The sequence below is a fragment of the Notolepis coatsorum genome (genome assembly GCF_963971535.1).
Source record: "Notolepis coatsorum genome assembly, chromosome: 2".
Classification (NCBI taxonomy): Eukaryota; Metazoa; Chordata; class Actinopteri; order Aulopiformes; family Paralepididae; genus Notolepis; species Notolepis coatsorum.
In genome coordinates, this window is record NC_140166.1 from 147,912,456 (window position 1) to 147,938,864 (window position 26,409).

Genomic DNA, 26,409 nt, shown 5'->3' on the forward strand with positions numbered 1-26,409 from the left:
AAGGCCAATCTACTGACCCCCGTGACCTCTGACCCCGTGACCTCTGGCTCCCCAGGGCACTGGGCAGAACATTATGTTCCAGTTCATTCCATTTCTGGGGCTTCTGGGAAGCTTTCCACTCTTGGTATAATATGAGAAAGTACTGAGGTCGACGAGAGCGGAACGTGAAACAGTGAATGATGCTGGTGAGAGAATTCAAAAGGAACGAGATCACAATAGAAAGAGATTGAATACCTTTGTGATTCAACCCTTTAAAATGTTATCTCTGGTTGAGTTTTTTAGTAACTTTAACCTCTTAACACATTGAGCGCCACGCTCTTTCCCCATCTGTACTGCCGGGCGCCAGTTTTTTTTTTTTACCATTTTCACGATATTTCACGATCTTTGCGGAGCTATTGTATATTCTATATCAGTGGTTCTCAAACTTTTTACACCAAGTACCACCTGAGAACGTAGCTGGCTCTCCATATGACCGACGTTAAAATACAGTCTATTCAGCTATGCACGGTTCACGCTGGAGCAGGGCTATACGTTAACTTTTTTTGCACATAGCACTGGTGCTACAGAGGTTGATAGTTTTGTAGCACAGGCCAAAATCTTGTAGCACAAGTATAAAACGTGTTATATTTGTAACAGTCACAAATGTGCCTATTGTATTTGTGTTATTTAGTTGCAGTGCCATGTTTGGCTGTCATTTAGTATATCGCCATGTGTTATTATTACTATGATACTCTCATATGCTATTTTCAATTAATATCATAAACAACATAAGGAATATTAGCATAATTTTGAGTGGACTGAAGGAATGAGTCAGCGTTAATAGTTTTAAATGCAAATAATTTATTGAAACATAGAAGTGGGGTCGGTTGGGACACACACACACACACACACACAATGGGGGACCCTGATGTAAACAAGACAAACGTCTTTCTCTGGTCTGCATCCCCTTAACAATTGTGTGTATTGAGCCGTACTGTACTGTACCCATTCTGCAATCTGTTAAATAAAGTTTTCATTCATTCATTCACACACACTGTTTCAACTCACCACCCCCGCATCATATTGTAGTCTAGTCTGTCTTCAAACTTCCACTCCTCTCGAAACTTGTTTATATTTGAATATCATCATTATCTGTCCATCCTCAGTTTACTATAATATACTCCTGTCCTGAGTCCTGACTAGTGACTTCATCGTCTTTCCAAACGCACGCACGCACACACACACAGGGAAGGGGAGAGAGTGCCCCCCATTTCCCTTTCCACACTGTGTCTGCTGGCTCTGCGCCTCTGATCAGGATTAGCTTGTTAGCTTGCTAACGTTGTAGTGATTGTAATGGTACATAAACGTTAATTTCGGGCGATGTGCGCATAAAGGAATGGCGACGGTGCAAAGCATGTAGATGCATTTGACCCGTTGCGAGAAAAAAAAAACACCACGGACTTATTTCGGGACGTGTAGGCGCACTGCTGTGTTAACGCAGCAACTGCGCACCAACCGACCAACGCGCTGCTCTGCTTGCAGATGCAGAAGCACAAGCACGGATAGGGCGGATACGACTCGTCGAGTTGTCACAAGAGTTTTTTCAAAATAAGAGTATCATATGCACCTGAACGTTGCTAGCTTTCGGAGCCTAGCTGGAGCTGCGCGTGGGCAGAAATGAGACCCGCTACAGGATTTTCAAAATAAGAGTATCTATATGAACCGAATCCCTATCGCACCAGTGCTACTGAAGTAAATCCATCCATCGCACAGACAGCTGTTGCTGTAGCACGTGCAATATATATGTCGCACTGTACACCCCTGCGCTGGAGGCAAATGTATTCCTAATAGCATTATTTATTGTTAACTTTTGTCAGACACAGCCACAATGTACAAAGGGGTAGCACTAGAACTAGCAAACTCTTCCACACAACTCATACAATGCAAGGGGCATTGAGAACATAATAACTAACATTCTCACATAGCAAGTGAGAAAATTAAGAACTGTATTTCAGCAAATGTACTTAATTCTCTCTCTCACACACACACACACACACACACACACACACACACACACACACACACACACACACACACACACACACACACACACACACACACACACACACACACACACACACACACACACACACACACACACACACACACACACACACACACACACACACACACACACACAGCATGTTGTTGTCCATTGACAACTCACATAAGCAGGGCCGGACTGGGGAAATAATTCAGGCTGGGAAATATAGTGTGAAATATAGCCCCAGTCAGGCCACTTTATAAGTGGGGGTCCCCCACCAGGAATTATTTTGTTACAAAGACTTAATTTCCTGCATTCTGGTGCAGGAATCTTTGAATTTTTACCCTTTAAATTCCAGTGTTTGTGATGGGCATCACAAATTATTGTTATTATTCGGGGCCAACCACGTATATATACGTGGTAAGGTTGTTTTGGCTTTTATTCCATTGTAATATCCTACTCAATGTCACCTTGCGGCACTGCAGATTTACCCTACTCTTGGAATTCGGAAAAGTGCATTACCGGCCAGATCCTCGTAGGGGCGCTGTCTCGATAATGCAGTGTTCCCTGTTACAGACCGGTGTTGTTGTTTTTTTTTTAGTATGAATGGAATTTTCTGTTAGCCTAAAGCTATGCGTGTAGCCGATGGCCTGGAATAGTTTTTGGGATGCTGAATTCAGTATGCAGTAAAGGAATATATCATCAGCCAATCGACATATGGGTCTACCAGATGGCGATCGATAACTGGGAAATCCTTTTTGGGATCCAACCGGCCACAGGTAAGAGCTTTTTCACGTAAATTACATGCTGATCAGGTCTTGTTATCATACTCAACCAGCCGATCAGCGAATAAGGCTACTGAGGCTAATGCCGTTATTGGTAATCAATCATAAGAAATGACGTCCCCCGCCCGCCCCCCCCCCCCCCCCCCCCCCCGTTTCATGCATTCATGGTGGACCATGATACAGACAATATGCATTTTGAGTTTTAGCTCTAGCTTCTCTATAGCCGAAACGCCATTCGATTTTACGTTATTAGCTTAGCACCCTTTATCTCGCGTTCCAGGAAATACCCCAGAACATTCTGCTATAACGTTCATATTCACGACGCTATAAAATGGGAACGTATTGATGACATTTTTTTTTATTTAAGGCATATGGAAGGGACGGTTTATAGTGTCAATTGACAATGAGAATAGACAGATAGCAATAATATAAAGTATAGATTTAGCTCTACAAACAGCCTCACGCACAATGAAAGTTTGTTTTGATATGCTGGCCGTATAGAGTGAGATTAGACGGATCCCAATGGCCCCGAATGTGTTAAATGCCAGTTTGTGTGATGGCATCATACATAATCATCATAAATTATTGTTAAAAAAACACAAAAAGTAAAATATTTTCAATATATCAAATGCAAAGAAAACATTTCTGGGGGGGATTATTACAGGCTAGGCATGTGTCAATGATTAGCAACAACACAGATTTTGATGGGTTTTTTGTAATGTCAGATTTAACAACAACTCTTCAGAAAAGTGGGAGTATTTCATTTTTGATCTGACATTACAAAAAAATCTAAAAATAAAAATGGTTATGATCAGGGCTGAAGTTGAATAAAATATTTATGACTGTTTAGACTGTGTTACTCTGTCACAGTGATCTCCTGGTTGTTGCCCACTTAGGTTATCTAACTATCGCGCCGCCACAACTAGAAATACTGGCCTGGCCTGCTTCTAAGTTCAGTGGCCTGACTGCACACAAAAAAATATATATATATATAATATATATATTATTTTTTTTAAATAAATTTTTTCAAGTACCACCAGCAGTACCACCAAGTACCACCAGTGGTACGCGTACCACAGTTTGAGAACCACTGTTCTATATTATAGCTATGGAGACAATAGTATGGCTCATTTGACAGACACTATTTCTAGTTCAACATGTACAAAAAATGTGTTTCTACATACATAGTTCATTTACAATCCCAAGATAAACATTGCCCCGTTTAAAAATAATCCAGGCTGGTTTTCTAGATTGTGAGATAAATATAGGTTTCAGGCGAGCAGCCGCGAGATTTGCACATACGCTGCACAAAACACACTTTATCTCACAATCTAGAAAACCAGCCTGGATTATTTTGAAACGGGGCAATGTTTAGCTTGGGATTGTGCACGAACAAGGGTATGTAGAAATGATCTATTTTTTACATGTTGGAGGATACATAGTGCTATAATAGAGATTATTACATGGCGTTTTCACATTCGCCGAAATGCTTGCTTGTGATTGGTCAATAGCGCGCGTCAGAGGTCAGTTATCAGACAATAATGACCGCTGTGGGACAATAATGGCCGCTGTGCGCAGCTGTTCGCAATCAAGCCCACTGACATCAGCGCAATCAGACACTGCCGGTGTTCTGCTGCCGGGGAAGGTGCCGGCGATGACAGGGGGCGGAGCGACGAGCGGAGCCAGAACCAGTGTTGCGAGTCGATGTAAAATGAATTAGGTATATTGTTAGTAAGTTAGCCATGTAATAAGCGGGATAATGTATAGCTATACTCGATCATTGTCGCAAAATAATTGACCTTCACTGACGTTTAAAACACCTCGCCGAGGCGGCTCGGTATTTTAAACTCTGTCGGTCAATTATTTTGTGACAATTATCCCTTACATAATACAATAGCTCCGCAAAAATCGTGAAAATGGTCCAAAAAAACTGCAGCCAGGGAGTAGATGGGAAAACAGCGTGGTAGTCAATGAGTTAAGAGGTTAAATTGAGAATTATGAATGTAATACTTTTGAAGTCTTTTCAATACCCTGCAGAGACCCAGTAGCTGTCAGGGGAAAACAATCAGACAGAAACAATAGACCTCGTGTTGCCCTCTGTTTGGAGGTTGATGCCACAGACATCTTTATAGCACATGCCGTTGTTGAAATCAATTGCTGTCTGCAGTATTCCAAAGATCAGAAGAGCCATGCAGTCAGGTCCATCCAATATGCCCCCTGTGGAGGTCAGCTGCACAGACACGCACCAATAATACAAATCTATTTCCGTCGTTCCTAAATCCTCTAAAAAAACTTGAAGTTAAGCCTTAACTGAAGCTGAATTATTGCACTGTGTCAAAAGATCAGACACAATAGCAGTGAAGTCCATTCCATGCCATAGACCTCTCTGTGGAGTTGGCTGGGTAGTACTGGGAACTGAAGACCTCTGTAGGCTCTATTTATCTTATGTCCTCTGAATGCTCTATTTATCTAATGTCCTCTGAAGGCTCTATTTATCTAATGTCCTCTGAAGGCTCTATTTATCTAATGTCCTCTGTAGGCTCTATTTATCTAATGTCCTATGAAGGCTCTATTTATCGAATGTCCTCTGGAGGCTCTATTTATCTAATGTCCTCTGAAGGCTCTATTTATCTAATGTCCTCTGAAGGCTCTATTTATCTAATGTCCTCTGTAGGCTCTATTTATCTAATGTCCTCTGAATGCTCTATTTATCTAATGTCCTCTGAAGGCTCTATTTATCTAATGTCCTCTGAAGGCTCTATTTATCTAATGTCCTCTGAAGGCTCTATTTATCTAATGTCCTCTGTAGGCTCTATTTATCTAATGTCCTCTGAAGGCTCTATTTATCTAATGTCCTCTGAAGGCTCTATTTATCTAATGTCCTCTGTAGGCTCTATTTATCTAATGTCCTCTGTAGGCTCTATTTATCTAATGTCCTCTGAATGCTCTATTTATCTAATGTCCTCTGAAGGCTCTATTGATCTAATGTCCTCTGTAGGCTCTATTTATCTAATGTCCTCTGAAGGCTCTATTTATCTAATGTCCTCTGAAGGCTCTATTTATCTAATGTCCTCTGAAGGCTCTATTTATCTAATGTCCTCTGAAGGCTCTATTTATCTAATGTACTCTGTAGGCTCTATTTATCTAATGTCCTCTGAAGGCTCTATTTATCTAATGTCCTCTGTAGGCTCTATTTATCTAATGTCATCTGAAGGCTCTATTTATCTAATGTACTCTGTAGGCTCTATTTATCTAATGTCCTCTGTAGGCTCTATTTATCTAATGTCCTCTGAAGGCTCTATTTATCTAATGTCCTCTGTAGGCTATATTTATCTAATGTCCTCTGTAGGCTCTATTTATCTAATGTCCTCTGAAGGCTCTATTTATCTAATGTCCTCTGTAGGCTCTATTTATCTAATGTCATATGAAGGCTCTATTTATCTAATGTCCTCTGAAGGCTCTATTTATCTAATGTCCTATGAAGGCTCAATTTATCTAATGTCCTCTGTAGGCTCTATTTATCTAATGTCATATGAAGGCTCTATTTATCTAATGTCCTCTGGAGGCTCTATTTATCTAATGTCCTATGAAGGCTCAATTTATCTAATGTCCTCTGTAGGCTCTATTTATCTAATGTCCTCTGAATGCTCTATTTATCTAATGTCCTCTGTAGGCTCTATTTATCTAATGTCATATGAAGGCTCTATTTATCTAATGTCCTCTGAAGGCTCTATTTATCTAATGTCCTATGAAGGCTCAATTTATCTAATGTCCTCTGAAGGCTCTATTTATCCAATGTCCTCTGAAGGCTCTATTTATCGAATGTCCTCTGGAGGCTCTATTTATCTAATGTCCTCTGTAGGCTCTATTTATCTAATGTCCTCTGAAGGCTCTATTTATCTAATGTCCTCTGGAGGCTCTATTTATCTAATGTCCTCTGTAGGCTCTATTTATCTAATGTCCTCTGAAGGCTCTATTTATCTAATGTCCTCTGAAGGCTCTATTTATCTAATGGCCTCTGAAGGCTCTATTTATCTAATGTCCTCTGTAGGCTCTATTTATCTAATGGCCTCTGAAGGCTCTATTTATCTAATGTCCTCTGAAGGCTCTATTTATCTAATGTCCTCTGAAGGCTCTATTTATCTAATGTCCTCTGAAGGCTCTATTTATCTAATGTCCTCTGGAGGCTCTATTTATCTAATGTCCTCTGAAGGCTCTATTTATCTAATGTCCTCTGTAGGCTCTATTTATCTAATGGCCTCTGAAGGCTCTATTTATCTAATGTCCTCTGAATGCTCTATTTATCTAATGTCCTCTGAAGGCTCTATTTATCTAATGTCCTCTGAAGGCTCTATTTATCTAATGTCCTCTGAAGGCTCTATTTATCTAATGTCCTCTGAAGGCTCTATTTATCTAATGTCCTCTGGAGGCTCTATTTATCTAATGTCCTCTGAAGGCTCTATTTATCTAATGTCCTCTGTAGGCTCTATTTATCTAATGGCCTCTGAAGGCTCTATTTATCTAATGTCCTCTGAAGGCTCTATTTATCTAATGTCCTCTGAAGGCTCTATTTATCTAATGTCCTCTGAAGGCTCTATTTATCTAATGTCCTCTGGAGGCTCTATTTATCTAATGTCCTCTGAAGGCTCTATTTATCTAATGTCCTCTGAAGGCTCTATTTATCTAATGTCCTCTGAAGGCTCTATTTATCTAATGTCCTCTGGAGGCTCTATTTATCTAATGTCCTCTGAAGGCTCTATTTATCTAATGTCCTCTGAAGGCTCTTTATCTAATGGCCTCTGAAGGCTTTATTTATCTAATGTCCTCTGAAGGCTCTATTTATCTAATGTCCTCTGTAGGCTCTATTTATCTAATGTCCTCTGTAGGCTCTATTTATCTAATGTCCTCTGAAGGCTCCATTTATCTAATGTCCCCTGAAGGCTCTATTTATCTAATGTCCTCTGAAGGCTCTATTTATCTAATGTCCTCTGAAGGCTCTATTTATCTAATGTCCTCTGGAGGCTCTATTTATCTAATGTCCTCTGTAGGCTCTATTTATCTAATGTCCCTCTGAAGGCTCTATTTATCTAATGTCCTCTGAAGGCTCTATTTATCCAATGTCCTCTGAAGGCTCTATTTATCTAATGTCCTCTGAAGGCTCTATTTATCTAATGTCCTCTGTAGGCTATATTTATCTAATGTCCTCTGAAGGCTCTATTTATCTAATGTCCTCTGAAGGCAGCATGAGTTGAACCCGGGCAGGGTTAGGGTTAGGGTAACCCGGGCAGGGTTAGGGTTAGGGTAACCCGGGCAGGGTTAGGGTTAGGGTAACCCGGGCCGAGGCTGACTTGCCGGTCAGTAGCATTAGTCTCCATGAAGAGAAGGAAAAGGCAGCGTGGTGAAACGTCATGAAACGTCTCCTGGGGAGTGTAGAGCTCAACAAGGTGCTGAAACAAGTAGGACATATTCCCTTTCATCAGGCTTTTACGTTTTACATTTTGTCATTTAGCTGAACGCTTTTATCCAAAGTGACTTACAAGTTTTGTACGACAAGTCAGCAGGAAGGGTACAACTATATCAGCTGAGTAACAATGTTCATCAAAGTGTAGAGTGTATGTTAGTATATTAGGAAGAGTGCATGACAGTAAGGTTCGTTTTCTTTTTTTTTCATTTCAGATATTGATTGAAGATGTGTTTTCAGTCGGTTTCGGCTCCTAACTGTGGTGGGAAGTTCCATAAAGAAGGGTTTCGGCTCCTAACTGTGGTGGGAAGTTCCATAAAGAAGGGTTTCGGCTCCTAACTGTGGTGGGAAGTTAGTTCTGCTTTTCTGAGACTTCAGTAACTTACATCCTTCAGATGAAATAGAACTTGAACCGGAGCTCGATTGCTGGTTGGTAGTGATTTATGTCAAACATCAGGAGAAAAAAAAACATATCGACTCCATTCCATGTAATAAGGAAAGGGAAATTAAATTGAGTACTGACCAGAATGATATACAAGGGCCCCCAGATTATTCTCTGGAAGTCTCATATGAAGCCCTGTCAAGTCTAAATGGTAAATGGTGCATTTATATAGCGCTTTTATCCAAAGCACTTTACAGTTTTGTTCTTCACATTCACCCATTCACTCGCACATTCACACACCGACGGCAGAGGTAACCATGCAAGGTGCCAACCTGCTCATCGGGAGCAGTTAGGGGTTAAGTGTCTTGCTCAAGGACACTTCCACAAGTGGGAACCTTCTGATTACCAGACGACTGCTCTACCTCCTGAGCCACTGTCGTGCCTGTCTATAATATATAAATGCTTGATAAAACACTACAGGCTAGTAGATATTGTACAGCCCTGTCCTATATTCTATTCTATTGTATTTCTAATTTAGTTTATATATACTGTACATTTTTTTTTTTTTTTTTTTTTTTTTTTTTTTTTATTGGTCTTTTTTCCCCCTCCATTTTCCTCCGATTTTCTCCCATCCCAATGTTAGTCGTATGCCAATTCCCAGTCCCTTCCTGGTCGCTGCGCTTTACCCCCCACAGTCAGATCATTTGGGAGAGTGGAGGCTACCACGTGCTTCCTCCGACACACGTCCAGCCAATCACCGCTTCTTTTCACCTGGCAGCGCGGATTCTCATTGAGAGGGCGTAGCGTGTGGGAGGACCACACTATCCCCCTCACGTCCAATCCGCGCTTAGCAGGCGCCCCGACCGAACTGTAGGAGTCGCTGTTTACAACGACCCGGACCCACCCCGCCAGCTTCTCCCACCCTCTGATACAGCCAATTGTATCAGTGCAGACGGCCAGCCAAGCTGGTGACAACCCCGCGAACAGGCGAATCAAGCTCACAGCTCCGGGGCTGGTGACGAACGCAATCTCCGCTCGACCACCTAACCGCCATTTCTTTTTTATTCTACTTTAATTGTCTGTTAATGTTGATGCACGAAAAGACCAAGACAAATTCGTTGTATGTGCAAGCTTACTTGGCAATAAAGACATTTCTGATTCTGATTCTGATTAGCAGTCTGAAAGCAGACCACCCTCTGTCTATAAGTGTTGTGAAGGATCAGATTAAACCGAATATATATATTTGTTTATGGATATATATTTAATAGTATTTGTATATTGTTTGATATCCCCTGTATATTCCTTGTACATATACACTGAATATCCCTTTAGTCTACTAACAGCCCATAATAGTTTCATTCTACCATTGGACAAGAATCTGGCGCCAGCAGCCAAGCCCCTTGGTTCAAGTTCAATCGTGCCGACGAACATGTCGTTACAAGCCCGGTTCCGCGTAGGAATACGTCTGGCGAAATACGAATGGTACTATTTGTTCACAGCGCATATATATATGGCGCAAGTAAAGTAGAACTTTCTTTTTAGTCCATTAGTCCTTTACCCTCCAACCTAGTAACAGACGTGAAGCCTCACCCACAACGCACGTGTGGTGCAGTATGGCCTACTTGGCCTCAGAATAGGCATTGAGACATCGTGTGGATTAATAGTTGAATTGTCATAGTTTGGCACTATACCGTCGAGTGGGACGTATTTCTATTAAGTTAATAATAGTCTATTATGTATGGTGCATCGTTCGGTTAGAGTTATAAAGTGAGCAGTACCCCCATCGTTCCTGGCGTTATCTAGAGTCTTAACCAGGCTGGGCAGACCACGTGTGGTGCTTGCATCCGAGGAGCTCTGGGCCAGGACGAGTGGACCTGTACATTGGATTACTTTACCCGGACTACGGCGATCCCTACACGGCTTGGATTATCTACGTGCTTTGGGTGCTTTGATTATGCCATGGATAACGGCCAACACTGCTGAGTGTTGGAACTACCCCCCCGAGAGGAGTCCAGGTGAGACGGCGCTCTACCCCGAGTGAGGTCGCCTCACGTCTCTTCGTTGTGGACCGGCAGCTACCGTCTACAAGAGGGCCCAGCTGTATTCATCTGTGGACCGAGGTTCTGTGGGCACCGTGTTCAGCACTCTGAATTCTCCCAAGAAATCGTCGGCCAGATGGGATATCGCCAGCGGCTCTCCTAACCCCCCCCCCCTACTGACTTACAACCAGCGGGACCCCCCTTTAGTGTATCCAGCTATAATCATTTAAGTACCATCGCTATAGTTCCCTAAAGAACCAGGTTGTATACTTGCTCCCTGCGTAACCAGAGATTGGACATTCAATGTTGATTTGCCTACGAATACTCATTTGCCTTACAAGTGCATTCAAATCATAAATGTCATTAAGTGAACGTTGTATATACCCTTTGCTATATAAAATATTCGATTTATACATTTGTGTGGACTTCGTTTCATCAGGTGGGAAAGTGTTCATCATATCTATATCATGTACTGTGTGGCCAGAAGTTAAAGTACATAATCGGTAGTGGTTTAATGATACCATACTTATCAATACAGTCAGGGAATTGTACCCCTCAGTTACAATTGGTCCTTCGAGCCGGAGGGTAACTAGTGTAATATTAATATAGTGTTATTAATATTGAAATGGCCTATGATGAACACTCCACGAAACGGTCCTCCTAACGTAGAACGCCCGCGGCGCAGACGACAGACACCTCAGTACTTAGAGGATTACGCTGTCAGTCAACTACCTAGCCTTCGACAAACGGTAAACGCGGTAAAAGTAGAAAGTAAAATTATGTCTGCCCTTAACGACCAGGTTACCCCGACCACAGAGGCCCTAGTGGGTTCTAATGTAACTGACCAAGCTCACGGTGGGGACCAGGAGGGAGCTGACATGCCTTTACCCCCCGCCAATACCGAAGAAGTAGTCCCCGACCAGCCCCGGGAGGAAGACAACCCTACAGAGAGAGAACTCTGCACGGAAGAAGAGGAGGAGAGCGCCGAGGAAATAGAGCTCCAGGACTCCCCAACGAGTACAGCCAGGAGCGGCTCACCTATACAACCGTCTTCCCCCAGCGAAGCGGAGAGGATGCTATCACAGGCGTTCCTCGTCAGCCTGACAGCCTCTACCGAACGCGATCGACTTCAGGGTGAACGCGATCGACTTCAGGGTGAACGCGATCGACTCCAGACACAGCAACGGAGCGAAGAAGAGCGCATACGCCTGGAGATGAGACGCCTTCAGACGGAAGAGAATATGGCAAGAGACCGAGCAGACACCCAGCGCGCCGCTGACGGTGCCCAAAGAGAGGCAGAGCGCGACCTCGCTCTCAACCAGCGCGACCTCGCTCTCATCCAGCGCGAAACCGAGCGCGACAGACTACAAGCCGAGCGCGACAAGTTACAAGCGCAGCTAATGGAGCAGCTGATCCTCAAGGCAACACCCTCTCCCTCCGCCAGGGGTTCAAGGAACTCGTCGAGACAACAGTCAAGGGCAGCGTCTCCTAACCGAGCAAGCGACCCTGAACTTGACCAACAGACCAAGCCTATACCCCCCGCAGACCCCCTTCCCAGACCGGTCCAAGCGAGACCCAGCTACAAGGAAGGAGCGGCATACACTGCGGAGAAGCTAAATAAACGACTACAGGATCTAGAGGACCTGATAGAAGAAGAAGAGGGAGAGGAGGAGAACCAAGCCCGACGACAGCACAGTACTCCACCGGACCAGGAGGTCCAGTACAGCCCAGGCTATACCCCCGCGGCGCTGCGCTACAGACCCCCGACTCTATTCACGGGTGAGCACGACGCACGACCAGCCCCGAGGAATAGCACCTGGACCAGCGGGCCATGGTACCCTGCCGGTACCAGCCCACAGAGAGGCGCAAGAGGAGACTCGCCTAGGAGGTCTCTCCCCCAACGCTCGCCGATGTATCAGCCATCCACGGCGTCATACATTGCCACGCCGACGTTTCCAGACTTCACCTATAAGAATCGAGCACAGTACACGGAGCTCCGGATGTGCTTAGAGACAATGATGGTGGATGTCGCTGATGAACGCCACAAGTATGCAATACTACTGAAGCACCTGAAAGTACCGCAAGCGCACAATATAGCGCTAGCCTATGCCACCTCTACGACCCCATACACCGCGGCTCTAGCAGCGCTGGACCAGAGATATGGACGTATATGGGATTACGTAATCCAAGAGATAAGGCATATTGACCGCCTACCCCCAGCAACAGACAATCGCTCATTAGACGACCTGTCTATAAAAGTGCAGTCCCTGGTAGGGATGCTGGGAGCGCAACGGGAAAAGGGTATGCACGAGCCATACGCCAACTCTAACGTCGAGAGGATTTTAGAGAAGCTGCCACCCGCCAGACAAGAGCGCTTCAGGCGGCAGAGAGACCACCGTGATCCTAACGGTCCCGAACCATCCCTCCTCGATCTAGCCGACTTCCTGGCGAGAGAAGTCAGCAGCCTACGACTGGATACATTCGTGCGGAGCACACCAAGCTCCAGAGAGGGACCCAGGAGAATAAACGATGGAAGAAGATCGGTGACTGTCATGCACCAATCAGAATCAGTACCGAGCAGTAAGAACCACAGTACCCCCTCGAGAAAAGAGAAGTGGAAGATGGTGTGCCCCTACTGCGAGAAGGAACACTGGCTGTCACAATGTGACCTGTTCACAAAGATGAATGCAGAAGAAGTGAGTCAATGGATAAAGTCCAACAGGCGCTGTTACCGATGTGCGCGCAGTCACATGGCAGCCGAATGCCGCCTAAAGAAGAGGTGCAGTCGGTGTGACGGAGCCCATCTAGATGTACTACACGACAGTAACAGAAGAAGGCCTGCACCTGCACCATCGAGCAGCACCAAGGCAAGTGTCATGTACATTGACCCCGCCAGCAGCAGCGGCGCCCAAGTGCTCTTAAAGGTAGTCCGTGTAACATTGAGCTACCAAGATAAAGTCATGGACACTTACGCCGTCCTTGATGACGGGTCAGAGAAGACCCTTCTGCTCGCGTCCGCTGCGGCCCAGCTGGGACTGCGGGGGAGCGAGAACCAAATGACGATTCGGACAATAAGAAGAGATTTAAAGACGATAAAGGGCGAGAATGTCTCCTTCACTATCGCAGCAAGCGGGCAGCCAGAGCGACGGTATAGGATTACAAATGCTTTCACCAGCCAAGAAATAGGACTATCGCAGTACACCTACCCCATCGCCAAGCTGATGGATAAATATGTGCACCTGCGTCAACTACCTATCCCGCTCATAGACGGCGCCACCCCGACCCTGCTGATAGGCTCCGACCATGCAGACCTCATCGTCCCGATTGACCGGGTCCATACAGGACCCCGAGGCTGTCCTGCAGCAGTCGAGACCCGCCTAGGGTGGACACTACAAGGCCCCCTCGCTAAATCTCTCAACCGAACAGCAGCCACTAGCTGCCTCCACTCCAGAGCGACAGAAGAAGACACCACTCTCCTGCAGCATGTCGAGAGGCTATGGACACTAGAGACAATGCCCTTTAAGAACGAAAAGAAAGACATTCGTTCTAAAGAAGACATTTACGCCATCAACCTCCTCGAGCAAGGGACAAAGAGAGTCACAGTCGGCGGAGTGATGAGATACGCAACTCCACTCCTGAGGCGAGAGGGAATGCCCACCTTTCACGCAAAGAAAGACGCCACGGAGCGGTATCTATTGAACACAGAGCGGCGCCTAGCCAAAGACCCCGCTCAAGAGAGTGTGTACCGCGCTGAGATTGAGAAGCTAATCACAGCGGGACACGTGACAAAGATTGACATTAAAGAGGCCGATCAGACGACCGAATCATGGTACGTGCCGCACCACAAGGTCCACCACAACGGCAAGGATCGCATTGTGTTTAACTGCAGCTACCAGATCGGATCCCAAAATCTGAATAAAGAGCTCTTGCCCGGCCCCACACTCGGCCCCTCTCTACTAGGCGTGCTACTGCGCTTCCGCCAGGACAAGGTGGCTATCAGCGGGGATATCAAAGGGATGTTCCTGCAGGTGAGACTAGTGGAGGAGGACAAGCCCCTGCTGCGGTTCCTATGGAGAGAGAGGATCGGAGATGAGCACCCAGCTATCTACCATTGGGAAGTCCTCCCCTTCGGAACCACATGCAGCCCGTGCTGTGCTACATTTGCACTACAGAAACACGTCGCAGAGGACCCAGCAGCAGATGAAGAGGTCCGACACAGTGTGAAGAACAGTTTCTACGTGGACAACTGTTTACAAAGCGTTTCGACTCAAGAAGAAGCCGAGGCTCTCCTAATCAAGCTACGTGCCTCCCTGATCAAAGGCGGCTTTGATCTCAGGCAGTGGGCCAGCAGTGACCCGCACGTATTGCGCAGCCTCTCCCCCGCGGACAAGGCTGCCAGCAGCGAGACCTGGATGGCGACAATCCCAGGAGAAGCCCAAGAAATGACACTAGGACTAGTCTGGCGCTTCAAAACAGACTCGCTCCACTATAGACACAAACCCCTGACCACGGAGCAGGGAAGGTCGACGGCGATACCGACCACCAGACGGAGTGTGTACAGAACACTCGCCAGACAATATGACCCGTTGGGATGTATTCTACCTTACACCACCAGGGCAAAGATGATTGTACGAGCACTATGGGACAAGGACCAGGGCTGGGACGACCCAATACCCGCACACCTTGCCTCCACATGGAGAGAGTGGGAGACGGAGCTCCGCTCACTCCCAGGCGTCAATATACGCCGCAGCTACTTCCCACCCACAGTGAGGCCAGAGACATGCAAGATGGATCTACACGTCTTCAGTGACGCCTCCGAAGTAGCCTATGGATCGGTGGCCTACTTGCGTGCCCAAGAGAAGGGAGGAGAGATACACACTGCTTTCATCCTGGCTCGCTCAAGAATAGCCCCACGAAAGCAACAATCTATCCCGCGTCTAGAGCTCTGCGCAGCCCTAGCAGGAGCGCATCTAGCCACGTTAATCCAACGTGAACTCACCATTCCGGTGCACAGAACAATCTTGTGGTCAGATTCCACGACAGTACTCACATGGATCAAGTCTGATTCATGCAGATACAAGGTCTTAGTGGGAGTCAGAGTCACCGAGATTCAAGAGTTAACAGAAGCAGCGAGCTGGCGGTATGTGGACACCAAACACAACCCAGCTGACGTCATCACCCGGGGAATGTCCCTAGATGACCTCACCCGTCGCAACATCTACAGTGACGGACCAGAATTCCTCAAGCTCCCGGAAGAAGAGTGGCCTACGCCCACCCCACGGGAAGCGAGTAAAGAGGAGGCTGAGAACAAGAAACCTATGTTCTGTGGACTGAGCACAGTCGCCTCCACAGACCCCAACATAGATGACTGCATTACCCTACAGAGTGCGCAGCTAAAGACATTTCTGCGGCACCACCCAGAGATTCAGCCCACTGCCGACATTTCAGCAGCTGACTACGAAGAAGCAGAACTTCTTCTACTACAGCGAGCCCAGAGAGACTCGTTCCCCGATGAGCTAGACTGTCTACAGGGAGGAAAGCCCGTCCCATCAGACAGCAGACTGCTCCACCTGGCACCCGAGAGCGACGCCCATAATCTCATCAGAGTGGGTGGTCGTCTGCGGAGAGCCGCCGATCTACCGGATGACGTTAAGTACCCGATAGTCTTGAACAGCCGACACAAGGTCACAGAGCTGATCATAAAGAAATACGACGAGGATGTACACCACGCAGGAGCAGAGAGAGTCTTCGCGGAGATCAGACGTCGCTATTGGATACTTCAAGGAAGAGAAGCAGTGCGACGCTTCCAGCGAACCTGTCTAGACTGCCGAAAGTGGCGCGCGCAGCCCAGCATACCCTGGATGGCTGACCTACCTCCCTGTCGCCTCCAACTCGGCGACAAGCCATTCCACTCCACAGGCATGGACTGTTTTGGCCCGTTGTACATAAAGAAAGGAAGAGGAACCGAGAAGCGGTGGGGTATTGTATTCAAATGCATGACCACCAGAGCGATACATATCGAACTCCTTCCGACCATGAGCACAGACTCATTCCTTATGGCCTTCCGAAGATTCACATCACGGAAAGGAAAACCGTCTACATTGTTGTCTGATCACGGGACAAACTTCAAAGGCGGAGAAAGAGAGCTGAGAGAGAGCTTCCAAGCTATGGGCCCAGAACTTAAGACCCACCTCGCTCCATCCCAGATTGACTTCCAGTTTAATCCCCCGAACGCACCCCACTTCGGTGGAACCTGGGAACGAGAAGTACGTTCAATAAAGACAGCCCTGTACGCCGTGCTTGGGGCCCAGACTGTGGCGGAAGAAGTCCTAATGACAGTCCACACGGAGATCGAGGGAGTATTGAACTCCAAGCCCCTCGGCTACGTCTCCAGTGATGTAGCAGATGTCGACCCAGTCACCCCCAACACACTCTTGATGGGGCGGCTGGACCCCGCGCTACCCCAGACAATGTACAGGCCTGAAGAAGCGAACGGCCGAAGAATGTGGAGGTACAGTCAAGTACTAGCTGACAAGTTTTGGAACAGCTTTCTACTCCACTACCTACCGTCTCTACAGACCCGCCAGAAGTGGGTAAAAGAGAGAGACAATTTGACAGAAGGAACAGTCGTCATGATTATCGACCAGTCACTACCCAGAGCTATGTGGCCGGCTGGCCGCGTAAGCAAAGTGATCACCGGTGCCGATGGCAAGGTCCGAGCAGCTGAAGTGCTCGTCCAAGGGCGAACTTACACACGACCCGTGGCGAGGCTAATAGAACTGCCCAGACTCCCAGACACTATCGATGACGACCATGACCCCATGACTTTGTGAGTTGACTGACCCTTACAGCGGACCTTGAGTGGTAGACAGTGCGGTTAATCTGTCTCTGCTTAGCTAATTAGGTGGGACTAATTAGGGGGCGGCTGTTGTGAAGGATCAGATTAAACCGAATATATATATTTGTTTATGGATATATATTTAATAGTATTTGTATATCGTTTGATATCCCCTGTATATTCCTTGTACATATACACTGAATATCCCTTTAGTCTACTAACAGCCCATAATAGTTTCATTCTACCATTGGACAAGAATCTGGCGCCAGCAGCCAAGCCCCTTGGTTCAAGTTCAATCGTGCCGACGAACATGTCGTTACAAGCCTGGTTCCGCGTAGGAATACGTCTGGCGAAATACGAATGGTACTATTTGTTCACAGCGCATATATATATGGCGCAAGTAAAGTAGAACTTTCTTTTTAGTCCATTAGTCCTTTACCCTCCAACCTAGTAACAGACGTGAAGCCTCACCCACGACGCACGTGTGGTGCAGTATGGCCTACTTGGCCTCAGAATAGGCATTGAGACATCGTGTGGATTAATAGTTGAATTGTCATAGTTTGGCACTATACCGTCGAGTGGGACGTATTTCTATTAAGTTAATAATAGTCTATTATGTATGGTGCATCGTTCGGTTAGAGTTATAAAGTGAGCAGTACCCCCATCGTTCCTGGCGTTATCTAGAGTCTTAACCAGGCTGGGCAGACCACGTGTGGTGCTTGCATCCGAGGAGCTCTGGGCCAGGACGAGTGGACCTGTACATTGGATTACTTTACCCGGACGACGGCGAGCCCTACACGGCTTGGATTATCTACGTGCTTTGGGTGCTTTGATTATGCCATGGATAACGGCCAACACTGCTGAGTGTTGGAACTACCCCCCGAGAGGAGTCCAGGTGAGACATTTACATTTAGTCATTTAGCTGACGCTTTTATCCAAAGCGACTTACAAGTTCTGTACGACAAGCCATCAGGAAGAGCACAACTCTATCAGCTGAGTAACAATGTTCATCAAAGTGTTGAGTGCTACAGTGTAGGTTAGTTTATTAGGACAAGTGCATGACAGTATGGTTAGTTAGGGTTAGATTTTTTTTTTTTTTTCTTTTTTTTATTCAGATAATGGTTGAAGAAGTGAGTCTTTAGTCGACGGCAAAAGATTGGACGTGTTTCGGCTGTCCTAACTGGGGTGGGTAGTTCATTCCACCATTGTGGGGCAAGGACTGAGAATAGGCGACTTCTCTTTGATGACCCTCCCGGAGCTTGGATAGGAGTAGGTCTGAGGCGGCCAGAAGATGCAGAGCGTAGGGGTCTTGAGGGTGTGTAGTTAGAGACCATTGACCGGAGGTAGGCGGGAGCAGTTCCCTTTGCCGCACGGTATGCTAGGTCAAGGGCCTTGAAGCGGATTCGTGCAGCAATGGGGAGCCAGTGCCGGTCCCTAAGAAGTGGGGTGACATGGGCCGACTTCGGTAGGTTTGAGATCAGGCGGGCCGCTGCGTTCTGAATGAGTTGAAGAGGCTTAGTGGCAGTGGCCGGGAGGCCAGCGAGCAGTGCGTTGCAGTAGTCGAGGCGGGAGATGACTGTTGATTGGACGAGGAGTTGGGTGGCTTCTTTTTTCAGGAAGGGGCGTATCCTTCTGACGTTGCTCAGGAGGAATCGGCAGGTTCTGGTTGTCGCTGCGATGTGAGCAGAGAAGTTCAACTGGTCGTCGAGGACAACACCAAGGTTCTTGGCGGTCGGGGACGCGGTCACAGCTGCATTCTCGACTGTGATGGAAAGGTCGGTCAGGGGGGAGGATTTGGCCGGCAGGTGGAGCAATTCTGTTTTGCTTAGGTTCAGTTTGAGGTGGTTGGTCGTCATCCAGGCGGAGATGTCGGACAGACAGGCCGAGATCCGCTCAGAGACGTGGATATCTGAGGGAGGGAAGGAGAGGAAGAGTTGAGTATCGTCGGTGAGGTCGCCTCACGTCTCTTCGTTGTGGACCGGCAGCTACCGTCTACAAGAGGGCCCAGCTGTATTCATCTGTGGACCGAGGTTCTGTGGGCACCGTGTTCAGCACTCTGAATTCTCCCAAGAAATCGTCAGCCAGATGGGATATCGCCAGCGGCTCTCCTAACCCCCCCCCCCTACTGACTTACAACCAGCGGGACCCCCCTTTAGTGTATCCAGCTATAATCATTTAAGTACCATCGCTATAGTTCCCTAAAGAACCAGGTTGTATACTTGCTCCCTGCGTAACCAGAGATTGGACATTTAATGTTGATTTGCCTACGAATACTCATTTGCCTTACAAGTGCATTCAAATCATAAATGTCATTAAGTGAACGTTGTATATACCCTTTGCTATATAAAATATTCGATTTATACATTTGTGTGGACTTCGTTTCATCAGGTGGGAAAGTGTTCATCATATCTATATCATGTACTGTGTGGCCAGAAGTTAAAGTACATAATCGGTAGTGGTTTAATGATACCATACTTATCAATACAGTCAGGGAATTGTACCCCTCAGTTACAATAAGCATAACACAATAAGAGCCTAAATCTGCCAAATCTGTTTTGGGTCATTAGAATGTTTATTCTGCGGGGTCCGTGCGAGAACAGCGCGCGTGGCCGGGCACACCGAGTCAGACTTCAGAGCGGCGAAAGTGCACAGAGAAACATTGGACATTGGAACAGCTGCAGGGTCATTACAATTTTACAGTTTTCTTTCGTTTTCTTGTTCGCCCAATAACGTTAACCAAATGAAACCAATGGAAAGACACACACACGCGTCGCCGACACACACACGCGCGCCAACAAACATATCAACATTCTCCCCCGCCGGACTCACAGGCACAATCAAATAAAAATTTTAAAACATACTTTTCCGGACAGATCATCTGAGCTCCTCTCCAGTTGAACTGTCTGCTACTGTGTTTAAATCCAAATAATCCTCTGCCATTGTTGTAATATGTCATCTGTTCTCTAGTATTCAGTCTCGTCGTGAAGTTAAATTCTCTCTAGAAGTGAAACTGAAACGTATCAAGGATAAATTGTTAAAGGGGCAGTAGGCAAGTGGATGCCTGAACACAGAATGACACCAGTATCACTGACTACCACAGCAAGCCTATAGAAATTATTTCTATTTAATAATTATAATTATAATAATTATCATAAATATAATATAAAAAAAATTAAAAAAAATGATGATAATAATTATTATTATTTAAAAAAAATTATGTTGTACCGAACTTGTACCGAACCGTGACCCCAATACCGAGGTACGTACTGAACCGTGGCTTCTGTGTACCGTTACACCCCTAGTGCCTACCTTCCCCAAAGGTCCGCAACCTGGGCGTTATCCTGGACTCCACCCTGTCCTATCAGCCTGGGCGTTATCCTGGACTCCACCCTGTCCTATCAGCCTGGGCGTTATCCTGGACTCCACCCTTTCCTACCAAGCCCACATCAGTTCCATCACCAAATCTGCTTTCTTCCACCTCAGAAACATCTCCAGACCTCGACCATCACTTTCAGACTCCACAGCTGAGACCCTCATCCATGCCTTCGTCACCTCCCGCCTGGACTACTGCAACGGGGTCCTGTCCGGGGTTCCAAGCAAAACCCTGGACAGGCTCCAGTATGTTCAAAACTCAGCTGCCAGGGTTCTAACCCACACCAAACCCTGGTAGCACATCACCCCCACCCTCATCCACCTCCACTGGCTCCCCATCAAATCCCGCATCACCTACAAAACCCTCCTGCTCACCTACAAATCCCTCCACGCTCTGGCACCTCAGTACCTCACTGACCTCCTCCACCCCTACACTCAGTCACGGTCCCTGCGATCCACGGACACTGGTCAGCTCTCCATCCCCCGAACCAGACTGCGGACCTTCGGGGACAGAGCTTTCAGTGTGGCAGCTCCCACCCTCTGGAACTCCCTCCCCGCAGAACTCCGCAACTCTGGACTCCTTCAAAAAAAACTCCTCAAAAGTCAAAACCCACCTCTTCAACTTGGCCCCTAATTTACCACTTTGTATGTTGTGTCTGTCCACTATGTTTGTTAATTTAGTTTGTTTTTTTCCCCTATGTAAAGCGACCTTGGGTCTTTTGAAAGGCGCTATATAAAACTAAGTTATTATTATTATTATTATTATTATTATTATTATTATTATTATTATTATTATTATTATTATTATTATTATTATTACCTTGACTTTGTCTGTTTTGCTGCAATTTTTTTAATACTTATTTTATGTCTGCACTTTTTTGTACATTTTGTGCACATTTTATGCTAGTCTTTTTGTATGAAATGTGCTATATAAATAACGTTTATTATAACTAAGTTTATTCTCCTCTAATGACGTCAGGTCCTCCAGGCCACCCCGTGGAGAGCGCTATTGCATGGGCTACTGACCAGGAGAAGAGGTGGCCTTCCCTCCAGCCCACCCCGTGGAGATGGCTAGTGACCAGCAGAAGAGGTGGCCTTCCCTCCAGCCCACCCCGTGGAGAGCGCTACTGACCAGCAGAAGAGGTGGCCTTCCCTCCAGCCCACCCCGTGGAGAGCGCTACTGACCAGCAGAAGAGGTGGCCTTCCCTCCAGCCCACCCCGTGGAGATGGCTACTGACCAGCAGAAGAGGTGGCCTTGCCTCCAGCCCACCCCGTGGAGACGGCTACTGACCAGCAGAAGAGGTGGCCCTTCCCTCCAGCCCACCCCGTGGAGACGGCTACTGACCAGCAGAAGAGGTGGCCCTTGCCACAGTCCACAGCGGGGGCCCTGAGCAGGGAGAAGCTGAGCGAGGTGGAGGAGCCGGGTCCCTGGGTGTTCAGTCGCACCGCCCTCTCGCAGCCCGCCCGCGGACACCAGCGGATGGCCGGGTTGTTCTCCACAAACGCCTGGCGAGAAAAGCAGAGTGAGGTTACGTTCACACTGCAAGCTGTTGATGCCTGTGTGACACCACTAGGGGGCAGAGCAGCTGATGTCTGTGGGACACCACTAGGGGGCAGAGCAGCTGATGCCTGTGGGACACCACTAGGGAGCAGAGCAGCTGATGTCTGTGGGACACCACTAGGGGGCAGAGCAGCTGATGTCTGTGGGACACCACTAGGGGGCAGAGCAGCTGATGTCTGTGGAACACCACTAGGGGGCAGAGCAGCTGATGCCTGTGGGACACCACTAGGGGGCAGAGCAGCTGATGTCTGTGGGACACCACTAGGGGGCAGAGCAGCTGATGTCTGTGGGACACCACTAGGGGGCAGAGCAGCTCTGTGGGACACCACTAGGAGGGAAGAGCAGCTCTGTGGGACACCACTAGGGGGCAGAGCAGCTGAGGTCACGTTCACACTGCAAGCCTTCGTGCTCAATTCTGATTTATTATTTTTTTTTTGTTTGGCTGTTCACATAATATTTCTTTTAAATGGTGCATTTATATATCTTTTTTATCCAAATCGCTTTACAATTTGTTCCTCACATTTTACCCATTCACTCACACATTCACACATCGACGGCGGAGGCGACCATGCAAGGTGCCAACCTGCACATTGGGGGCAGTTAGGGGTTAAGTGTCTTGCTCAAGGACACCTGGACCTGCTGGAGGGGGAAAACGGAGGGGGAATGGTGGATGCATGCAGTGGAGATCAGCTAATTAAAAGACATGTACGTATCTGATTTAGGAGCACATGTGAAAGTGGCCCAAACCAGAATAGAAAAGATCAGATTCTTTGTGCTTTGTGCCGTTCACACTGTTGTGAAGACAGATCTGAGTCACATACAGTGGCGAATCCTCCTGGAAGCCAAGGGAAGCCAGGCTTCCCCATTATTAAAATATGAATTAATATGAAATATTAAAAATAAATATATATATATTTTTTATATAGTTTACAATAATAATAAAAAATCATAATTTTTCATCTCTGTTATATATATATTTTTTTAAATGTCTCCCTCTTCTCCTTCTCACGCTCTCTAACACACTGTCAGACTCACTGAGCAGAGGCAGTCACTCTGTGCTCACTGCAGCAGAGGAGGCAGAGGGGAGGTGTCTTTCTCTAGCATCCACCATGTGATTCATGCTTGTGGAGTCCAAAATCAATAATAGCCAATAAGATTCAAGCTTAGTAAAGCTCTTCCCACACCTTAAAACGGGTTCATCAGCAAACTAAGTACTCTAGCCTCTGCACATTTGCCACCCTGGAGGTGTGGGAAGCGCTTTACTAAGCTCGAATCTTATTAAATCTAGCCCATGGAATAGTAGTTAGCTGTATGTTTACACTTGAAATGTGTATTTTTATTTAGTGTGCATTTTTATTTTGTCACAATATTATTTGGCTTAAATATATATTAAATATAAAAAACACATTTTTAATAAAAAAAATAATTTGCATCCCCTGTTATTTTACCCACGCGACGCCACTGGTCACATATTATGAGGACAAAATAAATCTGATCTGGGCCACTTCTGCCTGCAGTGTAAACGTAGCCTGAAGAAAGGATTCTAAATCAGAAGCTATCACCAATAATGCTTTCACTGACTCTGCCATGGTCTACTCAACAACAAGTAGTGTGCAATACTGAGTACACCGATCAAATCCAATACTTTTACTGACAAAACCAAGATTTAGATTGTTAACCCTTTCACTGCCACACGACAGAAGGTTAACCCTTTACTATCACACAACCGACGGTGATGCTCCATCATTAGCATCCGCGGAGCTAATGATGCTAATGATGGAGCATCGCTGTCGGTTGTGTGATAGTAAAGGGCTAACCTTCTGTATTGTCACAGTGAAAGGGCTAACCTTCTGTATTGTCACAGTGAAACAGGGTTACGTTTGTGGTCGCATGAGAAAAGAAAAATCCAGATTTTGAGTTACATAGATCTGCACTACATAGATCTGCACTACATAGAGCACTACATAGATCTGCATTAAAGATCTGCACTACATAGATCTGCACTACATAGATCTGCACTATAGATCTGCACTACATAGATCTGCACTACATAGATCTGCACTACATAGATCTGCACTACATAGATCTGACACAATTGGTTGATTTCTGAAATGTTGCATGTCGCTCGTTTTCCTTAGAACTATGTCCAATTTCAACCTTGCATAGTTCTATTATAGAAGACAGTGGTACACAAACTATCTTCTCTCTACCCATTACAGTTGAAGTCATCAACTTATATAAAAATAAATTAATAAATAAATAAATCAGTAGACTCACATTGATATCTGCAGCCGCCTGCTGAGTGGACTGTGAGGAATGTAACGGTTGAAGTTTTAAATCAAAAGGTTAAGTAAAGGAAACCTATTTCTCTCCTGAACACATTCTTACTTGGCTCCTGAAGCAAATTGCATATTGCAATTTAATTTAATTTAATTTCAAACCTTAATTTCAACTCGTAAGACACTGAGGTTACCCTCATTTACAGCGACAACAGTTTACCAGCAATGTCATACACATAAATAAGGTCAAGTTCAAGGTCAAATATGAATTTATAATTAAAATGGATTATAATTTATTACTGTATCTACAAATCCTTCTGTTTAATCATCTTCCCTTTATTAATTTGCTTAGATTTTTTTGTACACATCTCAAGAAGGTGCTGAATGGTGCGGCTACGTGGTGCAGTGGGCAAGGCGCTCACCATGAATACTGGAGATGCTGGGTTTGCCTGTTCGAGCCCAGCGCTCCACATTGCTTTCAGGTTAGCTGGTCGTCCGTACTAATACACATTGGCAGTATTACGGGGAGGGAAACTGATGGGTGGGGATCGGGCGTTGTGGACAGCGACTCCTACAGGTCGGTTGGTGTGCCTGCGCAGTAGAATCAGGAAGCGATGAGGGCGGCGCCCCTCCAAAGCGCAGACCCCTGACGCTGAAAGATCGCGCCGCGCAGGTGAAAAGATGCGACTGCTGTTACCTCGAGTATCGGAGGGGACTCGTGCTATGTATGACTTAGTCCACATTGCAGCCGGCTTGTGGGAGGCAAGAAACAGCATTCGAGACAGGGGAGGGTTGAATTGGATGATACGAAATTGGGATGGGAAAAAAATTGAAAATGGGAGAAAAAGTGGATAAAAAAAAAAAAAGGTGCTGAATGAGCTCAGTGAGCGAAATCAGAAGAACCTCAATGTTTTCATGGTGTTATTCACCGGCACAGATGCAAAATGAAATCATAATTTATATTCTCCTTTTTCTTTATTACAAGTTACTCAAGCCTAGTAACAGACACAATATTTCTGACACTGGGAATACATACCCCCAAGTCCCTAGATGTTCCTAGATACCAAGAACATGCAAATTAACCTTGTAGAAGTGGAGCAATCTTCCATTTACTTAGGCATGTACCTTTAGGCAACATTTCTGAAAATAGGGCTACAGGTTAACAGGTTAAAAGAGCAGCAGACTAGGGTGATTAGTCCATGTAACATTTTAAAATGTATTTATAATTTATAACTGGACTTTGGAGAAGTCTTTATTTGGCATGCAGGCAGACACACATGCGATGGGCGGCACACACACACAGGAACACACACACATGCAGTTAGTTGGGTCGCCGATGCGATTGAGTCTCGGCACTTGACCCATCCCGTCGTCTTTCCCCCCCAAGGGCAGCCGGTAGCAGATAGGGGCGTCGGCTCCTGTTGGTCTTCGTCAGGGACGCGACAGCGTTAGCGATCTGTTGTGCATGTTTTTCCATTGGGTTTCTCTTATCGGGGGGGGGGGGGGGGACCCTTGCGAGCACGGGGTGCAAACTCCACTAAGAAAGGCCCGGGAGATACCCCACCTGGGTACCTGGCAACGCGGAAACCTGGTCCCCAAGCCGGAATCGAACCCTGGACCTTCTAGCTGTGAGGCGACAGTGTTAACCACTACACCACCGTGCCGCTTT

At 46.3% G+C, this 26,409-nt stretch overlaps 1 protein-coding gene across 1 annotated transcript in view; it reads right to left on the minus strand.

Moving 5' to 3' along the window:
• Positions 1–26,409, minus strand: part of LOC311223561 (ankyrin repeat and IBR domain-containing protein 1-like) — a 211,281-nt gene that overhangs the window by 51,193 nt on the left and 133,679 nt on the right. Inside the window, exon 9 of the mRNA XM_084308341.1 lies at positions 22,246–22,406. Within this exon, the coding sequence (XP_084164467.1) occupies positions 22,246–22,406 (161 nt within the window). The remainder of the gene's footprint in view (positions 1–22,245; positions 22,407–26,409) is intronic.